Source organism: Nesoenas mayeri, assembly GCF_963082525.1.
Source record: "Nesoenas mayeri genome assembly, chromosome: 3".
Lineage (NCBI taxonomy): Eukaryota > Metazoa > Chordata > Aves > Columbiformes > Columbidae > Nesoenas > Nesoenas mayeri.
The window spans coordinates 4,482,408-4,497,341 of NC_137544.1; the positions used below are offsets into that span (position 1 = coordinate 4,482,408).

At 40.7% G+C, this 14,934-nt stretch overlaps 1 protein-coding gene across 1 annotated transcript in view; it reads left to right on the forward strand.

Annotated features, from left to right (window-relative positions):
• The window catches only part of PKHD1 (PKHD1 ciliary IPT domain containing fibrocystin/polyductin), a gene marked incomplete at both ends in the record, with an annotated part of 264,384 nt that overhangs the window by 165,753 nt on the left and 83,697 nt on the right, over positions 1 to 14,934 (forward strand). Inside the window, one exon of the mRNA XM_080341064.1 lies at positions 4,794 to 4,931. Within this exon, the coding sequence (XP_080197190.1) occupies positions 4,794 to 4,931 (138 nt within the window). The remainder of the gene's footprint in view (positions 1 to 4,793; positions 4,932 to 14,934) is intronic.

The following is a 14,934-nucleotide window of genomic DNA, read 5'->3' on the forward strand; positions in this document are numbered from 1 at the left end:
GTACGATAAGGGCACTGAATGGGTTGCTCAAATGGTGACACCTACATTTAATTATAATAGGTAATATGAATTTTAAGTCCATTTTTTCATACCTTGCTTTGCTGCCACAAGTGTATATATGAGTTTTCAGTTGCAAGAAAGTCAACCCCCTGCTTGAGTCCAAAATCTAAAATCATCAATTTCTAAATTTATATTTAACCATGGCATTTTATGCATGTTTCTTTTTCTATTTCCACTGGCTTGTGCATGTCCTACTAAAATCAGAATGGCTCCAGATGGCTTCAGAAAAGTGAGAGTTTGTTCTCACGAGAATAACAATTCTGCAAACCATCCGAACTTTGCACTGCTGTTCACATCAAAATAAGTATTTGCGATTCACTCCTGGCAAGATACACCTGTGACCCACTCTCCACTGTCTTTTGGTTACTTTAGTTTTCTTCTGGGAGCCATCTGTAATGATTTTCGGGTTGAAAGCCAAGCAATGGACCTACTTTTGGTATGCTGTGCATTCCTGGGCAACTGATTTCAGCTCCCAAAGAACGGTTTTAGATTCTTATAAAGACAAATAATAGACAGTGTTCATTTCTAGAGTGAAGAATTACAAGAAAGACATTGGTTCAGGCCTGACACTGTGTTGAAATCTCTGAACAAACACGGATTCCTGGAGCTCACCAAAGAGACAGGACATTGCCTAAACTTGGCTAATAGAGCCTTCAATTTGCTTATTTAATAAAATAAGCAGAATTGTATCACGAAGGCTACCTCATGGTCTGGACTCAGGGAAGTCTGAAAAGAAAGAAAACACCTTTATTAGCAAATCATTCGTATTAAAAACCAGGTTTGTGTTGCTACTTGGTGTTTGCTTGACATTTAGTGGATGCTTTTTGGAGGGCTTGGGGTTGTGTAGTGAGTCATTCAATTTTTTGCTCTATTTTGAAAGCATTGATGAGACTTGAGGAGTTCATTTGTACAAGGATGAATTTCACTTGTACCAGAGGTGAGTCCCTCATGTCCAAGTAGCTTTTAGTGTTGGTGTGTTACAGGTCCCCTGTGTTTTGTTTTGTTTTGTTTTTACAGTGGTAGGATTCACTCTGTTATTCATTTTCTGATTTTGATTTTCTTTGAACTTCTTCTTTTTGAAGAGATGAATGCTTGAGTACTGTATCTCATATAATAGCTCTTCTGTTGTCCCTGATTTCCACTCAATGGCATGATATGGCATTTTATATAGCAATGCAGTTGATCAAAGGCATTTTGTGTCATTGCTGGAGTCATTAGCAACTTCTCAGTATTGCACATCTGAATATTAAGACTGTAGCATACCTGTGAGCCTTTGTCTGAAGAAAGTATATGTATAATGAGAAGTATGCCTGTGTGCAGGGTGTATCTATGGTTTGCTGGAAGTGGTTGTTTGTAATTGTATGAATTTCTAAATGGGAGAAACGCGACTCCAGTTTGCCTTTCTCTGAAGGTAAATCCCTTGAGCTCAGTGACATAAAGTTTGTCATTTTAACTCCTTAGTCACAGAATCACAGAATCACAGAATATTAGGGATTGGAAGGGTCCTCAAAAGATCATCTAGTCCAATCCCCCTTCCAAAACAGGAACACCCAGATGAGGTTACACAGGAAGGTGTCCAGGTGGGTTGGAATGTCTGCAGAGAAGGAGACTCCACAACTTCCCTGGGCAGCCTGGGCCAGGTTCTGTTACCCTTACTGAGAAGAAGTTTCTTCTCAAATTTAAGTGGAACCTCTTGTGTTCCAGTCTGAACCCATTATCCCTTGTCCTGTCATTGGTTGTCACTGAGAAGAGCCTGGCTCCATTCTCCTGACACTCAGCCTTTATATTTTTATAAACATTAATAAGGTCACCCCTCAGTCTCCTCTTCTCCAACCTAAAGAGCCCCACTTCCCTCAGCCTTTCCTCATCCGGGAGATGCTCCACTCATCATCTTCCCTTACTACATAGAGTGTATTCTCCTCTAGTGTGGAAGGACTGTTTATTTGTTTTTTTCCTCAAAGGAGTGTTCTGTTGTTTCTACAGAGCAACATTTCACCCACTGAGGACCTCACACCCAAAGCATCACACCCCAGAGCATTGTTCTTTTAACTGAGAAAACCACAGGTTTGCAGACATATCTCTGGATGGGGGAATTTCTCATTCCTGTGTCTCAAGGTTCACAGACTTGATGCTACAGTTACAGAGAAGTCATAATTTCCTTTATAAAACCTTTTTTTTTTAAAAAAAAAAAAAAAAAAGATGTGCAACTCAGCAAAAAGATCTGTTCTAGACTGAAACTTGACATATAAATGGTATGCCTAGGAGCATTTATTCTTTTTCTTGTAAAAATGTTTCAGTCTGTGTTTGATTAATATACTTATGGCCTTTGTCGAATGCAGCTTTTTGACACATTCTTGAGCTGTGATTTCACAAACTAGATTCCCCTTCTGTCTGAGCAATATTGTTTTAACATCATCTCTTCTCTTCTCTTCCTCTTCTCTTCTCTTCTCTTCTCTTCTCTTTTCTCCTCTCCTCTCCTCTCCTCTCCTCTCCTCTCCTCTCCTCTCCTCTCCTCTCCTCTCCTCTCCTCTCCTCTCCTCTCCTCTCCTCTCCTCTCCTCTCCTCTCCTCTCCTCTCCTCTCCTCTCCTCTCCTCTCCTCTCCTCTCCTTCTTTCTCGTCCCGTCCTGTTTTGTCTCTTCATCTCTTCATTACTTCTGTTAGTCTCTTCTCTCTGTTTCAGGTCCTCATATACTGTGCCTTCACTACTCAGCTCTGCAGGGCATAGGACTATACCTGCCCTGCAAAGAGATTATAGACAGGAATTTATTCATGCCTGTAAAAATGTATCAAGTATTAACAGTATGAGATTTAAGAAAAAAAAAAAGATTGCATTTTCTCTCTAGAGACTTATTGCATCTGAATGCTGTGAAAATTTTGCATGCTTGAAAGGTGCTTCAGCCCAAGGTTGCAGGGAGTTTCTTTTGAGGAAGGGTGTTCAGAGTAACCATGAGTTGCTGCAGTACTTGGCATAGTCCTTGAGAATAGAGGTCCTGGTCTTTCAGCGTGTCTCTTGCTGATGTCCAAAGAGAAAGAAGGAAAAAAAATGGGAAAGGAAGAGGTGGGATGATTGAATTACAGGGATAGAGTAAGAACAGTTATGTAGAAGAGACAAACATCTGCAAGTAGATACAGGACCCTGGACCATGCAGAAGTTTCCTCACTCCTGAAGCTGTGAAACTTTAGGGTTACAAAACCAAAAAGAGTCAAAAACTAGGAAATGGTATTATTAAAGATAGCCCACTCATATATTTTTCAGTCTGCTTCTGAGTGTATTTTATGCAGGTTTTAATTATGTTTCCTGCAAACCGGGCTTGGAAAAATTTTTAATCCTTTATACTAAATGGCATGAGTCAGCCCCTAATTACGTGTTTGGGGAAAAGGACTTTCACTGTGCTACCTGTTGCATGGTCATTAGTATCTTTATCCAAAGTAGTTGCTAATAGCTATAAGCAGAAGTAAAATTACAGAAAAGCTGATCCTCTTCCCAAGACACTTCATGGCTTTTCCTATGTTCTACACCAAAACTGTTTAAAGTGGCCCATTCTCACTGCTCAGTCAAAAGCCATTGGAAAACATGTGTCTTCCTTAATCTCTCCTCTTTGTATATCTGTGCACTGCCCTGGGCCTGCTGGCCACACTATTCCTGATACAAGCCAGGATGCTGGTGGCTTTTTTGGCCACCTGGGCACATGCTGGCTCATGTTCAGCCACTGTTGAGGAACACCCCCAGGTCCTTTTCCACCAGACACTTTCCAGCTGCTCTTCCCTGAGCCTGGAGCGCTGCCTGGGGTTGTTGTGACCCAAGTGCAGGACCCTGCTCTTGGCCTTGTTGAACCTCAGACAACTGGCCTCAGCCCAATGATGCAGCTGGTCCAGATCCCTCTGTATGGCCATCCTGCCCTTCGGCAGATCAACACTCCCACCCAAGCTGGTGTCATCTGCAAACTTACTGAGGCTGCACTCAATCCCTTCGTCCAGATCATTGATAAAGAAATTAAACAACACTGGCCCCAATACTGAGCCCCAGGGAACACCACTTGTGAAGTCTGTTTTCCTGCAGATTGTGTTGATGTAAGCAAAACTTTCCTGCTAGTTGGCTGGGAAGAAGTGGGGTTTTGTACACAAAACCTGAGGGAGCAAGACCAAACTTCAGAGAAGGAAAAGCAAGGCCAGGATGTCATTGGAGATGGGCTGTGGCGTGTGGCTTCAGCTTGTCACTCTGGTCACTGCTGTTGACAAGGTGGGGACTTGCAGGCTCTCTGTGGTGTGGAGCACCTATTTAACACTGTTGGATTTTTTCACTTCCATCAGTCTTGTTCTCTTCAATTTCATGAAGGAAATATGCTATCTGGACACAGCTTAGCTCTGTCCTATTTCATTGCATCGGATGATCAAGATTTACTTTCATTAACAAAGCCAGATTCACCCAGAGAGGCTAACAAGTCTCTGACTTGCTGCCCTTCTTAATGCTTCAAGCGACATTTGATGAGACTTAAGCTTGCAACAATATCATTGTAAATGTGTTGTTATTATTCATTTGTCAGCTTACAACCATGCCATGGAACCTCATTTCTAGAGGAGGCTCTGTTTGTGGATGCTTCACAAACACACAAACCCTGCTCCAGTAGCTCTTAGCAAAAACAATCTAAATAAAGCAAAAACATAATGTTCTTCACCTCCATGACATGATAGGCTGCCATCATTCCAAACAACCCTCTGCTTTGTTTCTTAGACCGGACCATCTTGGTGGATACGGCTCTTCCCTCTCTGAGACGTCTCTACATCCTGGGGACCCTGGAGTTCCCCAGCAACTCCAGCAATGTCCTGAGTGCAGCCTGCATCGCGGTGCTGGGGGGTACCCTCAAAGTGGGTAAGTTATCAGCCTGTCTTCTGGTGCCTGGGGTTTGTTTCTGCTCTTGATAGAAAAAAGAAGGTGGCATCGTAGTATTATAAACCTACTAGCCATCTGTCACGGTCCATTTGGTGATGGACTCGTGATGGTTCGTCTACCTTGATCTCGAAGTGCAAAATTAAGGCGACCAAAATGCCAAGAGGTTATAATTCAATCAAGCAGCGTTACTTTACTGTTTTACCTGTAAAGCGGCATGCGATAGAGAAAGTGGAGAAAAAGGGAAAGAAAAAGAAAAGGTTGGTTACCACCATGGGTTCAAAGGTGTCCTTATGGTCCCAGGTCTCAAACAGTGTCCTGCCAGTCCTCTGTTGTGATCTGGGATCCTCTGGTGGGGAGACCTCAGTGGTGTCCATTTGGGAGTCTTTTATGCTTCTTCACCTCTCCTCGCTCCCATTGTTCGAGGCCAATCTTCACTTTGGTTTTGCAATCCAAGCTTAACTGCGCAGGCTCAAAGAGTCTCTGCTTTGCTTGCCAGAACCGGCCTCGCGTTCAAGGGTCTCTTTCTGGTGGTGACCTCAAGACCCTTGTCGAGCCTCTGCGCATGCTCTTCTTCGTTTGCCTTAGTGACAGGGAGGAGGTGAGGGGCAAGTTTGGCTGAAGCAGCAGGTGAAAATCCATCTTCTGGACAGCAGCTCTTGTCCCCGGGTCGGAGAGTCCCATGAAACACAATTCTTCTCCTCAGGCCTCTCTCCAAGTCGTTGTCCCTCTGTTTTTGATGGTGATGTTCAGGCAGATACTGTTCTTTGGACTGACTACTACATCATCGTAGTCCGTCTGCAATGTGGTTCTATACCAAGCGTAATGATTACCCACTGGAGCTAACTGCCTGTTCATTTAATAGCAATATATTACAAACACTGCTATCCTTGCCCCACTGAAGTCAGCGGCGAAACTCCCGAGATCCTTGTGGCTGAAATTTTATCTGATGTATGTAAAAGTCCTCCCTACTTCATGTGGGGTTGATTTATGAGGCAGCTGTTCCTCAGGGCAGGATCTACGTTTGTGTTCAGGCATTCACTTCTGTCTGTGGGCTTTAGTAAAGCACTTTCTAGGTGATGTAGAAGAATTTAAAGCAAAAATAAATAGGGTTGCAGAGAATCTCCAGAGTGCTTAGCAATCCCCCTGTGGCATGAAACTGGTACAGCTGGATTCAGCACATTTGTTCCTCTCATCTTTCTGTACCGATGAGCAGGACTTCAGGCAGGTACCACCTTGCCCCTACTTCTAGTGGTTTCAAAGTCTCCAATGTTACTTGGGCTGTTTATTTGCAATGGACAGGATCAGTATTTTTCCACAGAGAAGTAATTACTCACATAATTCCCTTTAAAAATCAAAGTTCCTAAAGCCAGGCGCTGTATTTACGTACAGGAATCCTTAGGATGCTGGAGATTACATTGCTGATCACTGCTTGACCTTTCTCAAGATTGGTTTCATGAACTTTAAAAAGAGAATTTGTTTGTGTAATCACCTCCTGAGGAAGTCTGCTCCAATATTTGTTTGTTGTTAATCTCAAGGGACTGTACAGTTAATACAGTACTGGCCAAAAGAGTTATTTCACTGCCTCATGTTTTTCTTTCAAAAAAGAGTTTTGAAAGCCTAATCTAGGAGGTTAATATATATATATATACTTAAAAGGGTCTCAGTCATTTCTTACTTACATTCTTTTGTAGTTTAAATATGGTTTCATATTGGTTTTAAAAAAGAGCCTGTGTTCATTGCTAAAAACACTTATTAAAAACATCGAGGCAATTTTTTGCTGCACAAACTCCCCTCCAGCACATCTGTGAGTAGTAATGATATTAAAAGCCAAGCAGGTATTTGCAGCTGTTGAATCCTCATCTAGCATCTTCTGGAGAGCTGTCCTTGCTCTAGTTTCATCTGAGAGATGATGGATGGATAGAGACTTCACAGGTTTCCCACATCTTACATTGGATTCTATACTTACTTGTAAAAATGGAAGTACATGTTTGGTTTGTTTGTTGTTTTGTTGTTTTGTTTTTTCTTTTTTTAAATTCCTCTTTCTCTTCCCATGTGTTTGAGGCCTAAAGGCAACTTCTTGAAGCCCATCTGTCCAACACTGACTCTTCCATGCCCGAAGGAAGGTTTTGAAGCCCATCTGTCCAATTCTACCACACCCCAAAGAAATCCCAACATGAAATAGATAACAAGACAGTTTAGTGAACAGATTTAATAGATGTGGACATCAACTTGCAGCATTGCCCAAGCAAGATCTGAGGTTGACATTATGTGAGCCAAATCCCCAGGTCTTCTTTATTGTGTAACTTCTCCTTGCCCTGTTTTCAGCACAGAAATCTTTGTTCACACACCATTGGTTCTAATTCAGTGGCCTGGACCAAAGAATTTCTGACAGAGCCTGAATATTTTGTTCACTTAAAATTCTAGAGAACAATGATAAGTTCTACAAACAAATCTTGTACTTTGGTGCACTTCAGAGCACTTGGCTTCATATCTGCAGGGAAAAAAAAAGTCAGATGGTAAAATATGATGATAAGTACACAGGAACTTAGTGATGATTAGACATATATAACAAAGGGAAAAATAAAACAATGTAAAATTGGAACTTAGGAAACATCAACAGGAACCTCATTAATTTTATTAAAGCAATAATTTGCAGGGAAATTGGCATCAGGAAATACAGTAATAGCTGGGAGATCAGAATTCTTGGGACACCTATGTTCCTGTTGGGTTTGTCATCACTCACCTCTTTAATGTATGATCGCAATCCAGCGTGAATTATGATCAACAGAATCACTGGGAGATGTGAAATGATAAAAGCTTTATAAAGGACTGCAAGAACTCTATCAGAGTGTTCAGAAAACTCAGAAGTAAAAGTGTGGGTCTATCACCACCTTAATTTCTCTGGGTGCTCCAACCACCTTCAGTGTTGCTGGACCCAGAGCGGTTTCCTGATTACTTCTTCTCCAGTTACTTCTTCTTCATTATTTATTCTCTAGCTCCCAGATAAGAAGCCTCTCTCTTTCTCTTAAACTTTAAAAGTCTCTTCTTTGATGAAAATATTTGCGATAGCATTTTAGAAATACCGTTTATTTCTACCTCCTGTGTTGCCATGCTGTAGAAAATAGCTATTTTTCCAGTTTTAGAGGGAGAGTTTGAGGTTCAGAGAGATTAAGTGATTTGCTAAATATCATTAGCACACCTCTGTCAGAAGAAGAAAGGAAATGTTGAGCTCAACATCTCAGAGGTTTTTTTTTCAGTACTCTGCTAGGGTAGTTCCATTCATTTTAACCCATGAGTAAGCACTAAAGCACAGATGATACGTGCACAAAGTGCCTTGTTCCACTTCTGAACAAAGGCCTCAGCTCCTGAGAAGTTTGCAGAAAATGCTGAAGTTCACTTTCCACAAATTGATCCATTGAATCCTGAACTCCACTGTACTCAGCTAGTCTTTGCTGGCAGCCTATTTTTGCTTTTTGTAGTAGAGCTCACCAAGTAACTATCCAGACAGGATTTCTGTTTTCACTCTCAAATTTTTACATCCTTTTTTGGTTTCTGTGGGGGATATTTTTATTTTATTTATTTTTATTTTTTTGCATATCTCATGATCACTGCCTGTCAGTCATTTCTCTCATTTGAGGCAAGAAGCCTAAGGTCATAATTGGCTCATGGCTTCTTTGTCTGGAGATGAAACCCCAGACACCTCTTATCTTGCTTTTCAGTACTAGTAAGAACCCCTATAATGACTTCCCAAAGGATACATCACTGTACTTCATGAAATGGCCATGTGTTAGTGATGATTAATGCTCAGCCTAATAAGAACGTTTAGGACACAAGTGAGTTTCACCAGCTAACACTTCTTTTCCATTTTCTCCAGTACCTCTACTGTGTGTGACCCATCGGTCCCATCCTAACAGAGAGAAAGAGAGTGGTAGAGAGAGAAGGAAAACTGAGGTATAAGAGAGAGAGAAAGAAAGAAAGATCACAGTATCACAGTATCACAGTATGTTTGGGATTGGAAGGGACCTCAAAAGATCATCTAGTCCAATCCCCCCGCCGGAGCAGGAACGCCCAGGTGAGGTGGCACAGGAACATGTCCAGGTGGGTTTTGAATGCCTCCAGAGAAGGAGACTCCACAACCCCCCTGGGCAGCCTGTTCCAGTGTCTGTCACCCTTACTGAGAAGAAGTTTCTTCTCAAATTTAAGTGGAACCTCTTGTGTTCCAGCTTGATCCCATTACCCCTTGTCCTATCATTGTTTGCCACCGAGAAGAGCCTGGCTCCATCCTCCTGACACTCACCCTTTATATATTTATAAACATTAATAAGGTCACTCCTCAGTCTCCTCTTCTCCAAACTAAAGAGCCCCAGCTCCCTCAGCCTTTCCTCATACTGGAGATGCTCCACTCCCTTAATCATCTTGGTTGCCCTACGCTGGACTCTCTCAGGCAGTTCCCTGTCCTTCTTGAACTGAGGGGCCCAGAACTGGACACAATATTCCAGATGTGGTCTCACCAGGGCAGAGTAGAGGGGAAGGAGGACCTCTCTTGATCTACTAACCACCCCCCTTCTAATACACACCAGGATGCCATTGGCCTTCCTGGCCACAAGGGCACAGCGCTGGCTCCTGGTCATCCTGCTGTCCACCAGGACCCCCAGGTCCCTTTCCCCTACACTGCTCCCTAATATGTAATTTCCCAACCTATACTGGAACCACTACCAGAAGGAGAGGTAAAGAAATAGGGATATAGAAGGAAAAAGAGAGAAGGAAAGAGCAGAGAGAAAGAAAGAAAGAAAAGGTGAGGAATCCAGCCGCTCTTACGGCTCTGCAGCATGGATGATGAGACTTGTATGATGATGTATGGGTGGTGGGTTCCCCACCAGTGCTGTTTTAGGTGAGATTTTTCGTAGCCATGATCCTTATCAGTACATGACACCACCTTCTTCAGCTGGGAGCTGAGTCCCACCTTGTACTCACATAGCTTCCCTGCACAGCTATTCAACTTACATAAAGAAGGAATGTCATGGATGTACTGAGCACAATTTTTCATCCCCAGTCACAGCAAAAGTGGTTTGATAAGTCCACTGCACCATCTACATCCCCTTCAAATCATCTCTCAACCTCCTTCTGTTTGGTCTTTATCCTTTCCAAGCCAATTGATCTCTTTTTTCTTTTGATTTCTTTTAACCAATTATAACATCTAGGGAAGGGATTCAGTTCACATGATTAAGACACCCAAATTTAGGTGTAACATGTACACATCAGCATGTGAGCTGGCTGTTTCAGTAGAGGTGTAATCAATTCAGTTCATGGAGCCACTGTGGTTGGTGGGACTGGCTGATACAGGTATCTGGAGCAAATTATGATCTACACTGTATTGCCTGATCTCTGTTAGCTCAGACAGCCGGAGGATGTGGAATCAACTGCTTTAAGAAACCTAAATGTAGGTATACAAATGTCCCTGGAAATATCCCTAACAATAGGGATATTTTGTCACTTTGGGCACTCTCGGGTGTCCCACGTGGCCTCCAGCTGCTGCTTAAAAAGCCACTGTTCTGTCATTGATCCTTTTCTCATATCTACCAACTTCTGAATTTGGAGGACACCAGGGCTCCCAGGTGGTAATAGACACCTATATTTAGGCAGCTGAATCCTATTCTATCTGTCTTGCTTATTCCTTGGTGTTGAGGTTTTGATTGCAGGGTGACAATAAAACCATGGCAGATGTATTGTTAATCCCCTCTCCCCCCGCTTCCCACTAAGAACAGGCGATCGAGAGGGAAAGAAGGACAGAGGGAAGAGAGCTGGAAAAATGAAAAATGTTTTACTAATAGTACCAATAAAAATAGAGAAAGTAATACAAAATATACAAAACCAATCTTAAAAGTCCCAGCAACTGCAGAGCCAGCACCCAAAGTCCTGGACTGGACTCTCCAGCCAACTGGAGCTGGATTCAGTCTGTCACTGGCCTCAGTTCACAGGGACGACTCGCAAGGTCCTCTCCTAATGTCAGCAATAAGGATAAAAGGATGAGATCCTCATAATCTCCCATTTTTATATCAAGTATTCACGTGAATGGGATGGAGTACTTCAGTTGGTCAGTTTTTTGGTCACCTGTTTCTCGGTGCCCCTCTCCTGAGATGTGCATCCATCCTTATCAGTCCAGTGACCTTGCATTCCATTGCTATGTTTACCAAAACATGTATCTGGCTTTCAGGAAAGCAGCTAATCTGAAAGCTTTAGCTGACAGGCAAGTTCACTAAAAGAGAAACTTGCGTTTAACAAAACCAAGATACTTGGACATTCATCTCTCTCTTCTGGTAGCTGCTTCTTATTCCGCTCTCTCTCATGTCTTCTGCTCATTTGGCATCACCACCTGTAAGAGACAATCCATGGCACGTTTCCTTGTTCACAGATGCTTTTACAGGCTTCTTTGCAGGGTGCAGTCTGAAGGAACAGCTCAGGAAGGAGAACCAACACTAGGTGACCATCCAGCTGTGTCTTGACCATGAATAAAAACTCTTCAGGCTTTCAGATGACAATATATCACTGTTTTCAAAGTAGCCGAGTGGGCAGAATCCAAGAAGTCTTGAATTCAGGAAACACAGAGCTGATATTGGAGGTAATCACTGCAAGACACTTACCAAAGTCTTCTTGCCAATGGGATCTTATCTCAGAGATTTCCTTGCTGTTATACACAACAGCTGTTGCAGCGTGTTATGTGGTAAAGAAAGGAAAGGCTAGAAGGGAGAAAACATCCACTATTCTAGGAAAGAACTGAGTTTTGCTGTGGAAAAAAGAGAAAAACACAACAAAAAACTGTCAGGAGGAACATCTGGAATAAAACTGAGATATGAAAACAATGGAAAATGCTTTTGAAACTCAGCTGCAAACTAGATCCAGGCTGCAGCCCAGAATCTATGTAGAAAGAGCACACCTTTCTCTCTGTTCTTTTTATTTTATTTTGATTTGTTTTATTTTATTTTATTTTTATTTTATTTTATTTTATTTTATTTTATTTATTTTATTTTCACATACTAGGGTTTTATCTTCTCCAGCAGTTAGACCTGATAAAGGATTATGAACATTCTTCACTTTCCTAGTTCTTTGTTTCCAAATTATTGCTGACTTTGCTGACCCATCTCTTTACATTTTCTTTTTTTTTTTTTTTCCCTTTTGTGTCACCTTACCTTGCTTATTTTCAGTATCTTCACACTGCTTTGGGTCATCAAGAAAATGTTGGATACCACAGAGTTTGTAAAACCAAACCTGTTTTGGTCAATAATCCCATTCTAGTGAGTCAATCTGTAAATTAAGATGTGGCAGGTTTGTGTTGTACTCATGTAGTTTGTGCATCAGAAAGTTTCAAGCTACTAAGTCAAGTGCCTTGGAGAAGCCAATTATATTAAATCAAAGCTATTATCTTTATCAACTAAACCTGTAATCTCATTAGAAGATGATAACAAGGAAGTTTCACAGGACCTTATTTCTATAAAACCAGATTGATTGGCATTAATTATGTAATCCACCTTTAATGATTTATTAATTGCGTTCAGAGTTGGACATTCCATTTTTATTTATTTTTCCCCTAGAATCAGTGTCAAGTTGACAGGCCTGTAATTACCTGGGGCTCTTACTTTTATCTTTGTTTGAAATATTGGCACAATATTCGCTTTCTTCGTGTGCTCTGAAACATCGTAAGTGATCCCAAACATGCTGAAAAGTCCAGCTTAATAGTGCAATGAGTTTCTGGGCTCAGTTTTCTGTAGTGTTTGCACTCAAGTTACTGAAATCCACTGATTTAACTCCACAGAACTATTAAGTGAACTAAGCAAGTATTATTTTTGTTCTAGATACTTAAATCTAACTTCTCCACTCATAGATATCTCCTATATTCATTTATACTATTTACAGTTTCCAGCCACTGAAGCATTTCTGTAAACATTAACTTGCCATTTTTAATTTTTTTTTTCCTAATGATTTAATATGGTGATGAACTACTATGAATAGTTTTATTATAACTTTTTTGTTTCCCACTCTGATTATATTTTTGTTTTTGTGTGTTTGTTTTCTTCTTCAACAATGGTAAAATTAACCTATCGAGATGCTTTTTAAGACTTAAAGTCACAGATTTTAGCTAAATGTAGATGTAATTCATTTTAAGGTGTAACAGCTTCCAGTTCAAGCTTTCAGAATTCACATTTTTCCAGCATTTGTTTGTGATTGCTAAGCCCAGGAGCCTAATTAAAATTTGTTTTAAAATCGAGCTGAGTATAGGATATATCATAGCTATTTCCAACTAACCTAAGTGGAAGATATAGTAAATGCTTTGCAACCAGCAGTAAAATAATAATACCAATAATAACACCAACAGTAATTCATAATGAGAGTTAATAATAATCCTCCACTTTAAGGGAACATCATCATGATTAGGAAAAATTGTGAATAACATAGTAATATCGATATAAAGTTCTCAAAAAATTTTTGTTGAGTCTTTCTTCGGTCTTCAGTGTAGTTAATGTCCCTAGAAAAGGTATGAACTCACTAATGAGAGATATATTAGATATGGAGCATGTAAGTCTTGTATTGTTTGTCTTTTACTCATTTAGAAACTGTACAGAGACTTTAAATACCCATATATATCAGTCAGACATCAGTGGGGAACAATTAATTTATTTACTGATTTCACTTAATTAAAAAAATGCTCTTAAACAGGAATGGTTCTTTAGGATACAAAATCACCTCCCTTTTCCAAACTAGTAATTTTTAAATATTAAAAGAACATGACAGGCTGGCTAATTTTGTACAGATATGTATATATATTTTAGTTCTACATCTGCTGCAGTTTTCTGTTGCATAATTGATTTAATCTCTAATTTTAAAGGAACGCTGAACTCTTTTACTGGACTCGACATACATTTCTCCAGGGCAAAAACTGTCCTACTTTTTCCTCCTTAGTATCTGTTTAGTGCTGGGCCATTTTCTTCTGAAAATATAAACTACTCTCAGTGAAATAAGTGAAGTAACTATTGGAATATATTTTACTGAGCAAAGTTATCACCACAAGTTGAGCAACATCACACACACTAAAACTTCTTGGACATTTTTCTTTTCCCCTGTTCATTTCCTTCTATTGTTCAATAGTTTTGAAAGACCATTTTACCAGTTGTGGATAGAACTCATTATTATCTGGTGTTGAGGTTTTGATTGCTGGGTGACAATAAAACTGTGGCAGATGTATTGTTAATTCCCTAACCCCCCGTTTTCCCTTTTTTCCCCTCCCTCTTTCCCCCTTCCCACTAAATACAGGTGATTGGGAGGGAAAGAAGGACAGAGAGAAGAGAGCTGGAAAAATTAAAAAATGTTTTACTAATGCTACTGATAAAAATAGAGAAAATAATACAAAATATACAAAACCAATCTTGAAAGTTCCGGCAACTGCAGGGCCTGGACTGGACTCTGCAGCCAATGGAACTGGATTCAGTCTGTCACTGGCCTCAGTTCTCAAGGATGACTCGCAAGGTCCTCTCCTAATGTTGGTCAGAAGGAAAAGGGACGAGATCCTCATGATCTCCCACTTTTATATGAATTATCATGTGAATGAGACGTTATACTGATGGTCAGTTTTTTTGGTCACTTGTTTCTTGTTGTCCCTCTTGCAAGATGTGTGTCCATCTTTATCAATGACCTCGCATTCCATTGCTATGTCTACCCAAAACATGTATCTGGCTTTTCAGAAAAATGCAGCTAATATGAAGACTTTAGCTGACAGGCAAATTCACTAAAAGAGAAACTTGTTTTTAACAAAACCAGCACACTTGGGAACAGGTGAAATTGTAAAGGAGTTGAAAGGCAAAAATGGGTCAAAGAGGAAAAAGCTCAGTCATTTAGACCTCTGAATTTGGATTCATGTACCCCAGTGCCCCTTTCCGGTTCACCATTACAAAAGGTATTGATACCTATGTGGTTGTTGCTGTTGTCTCTT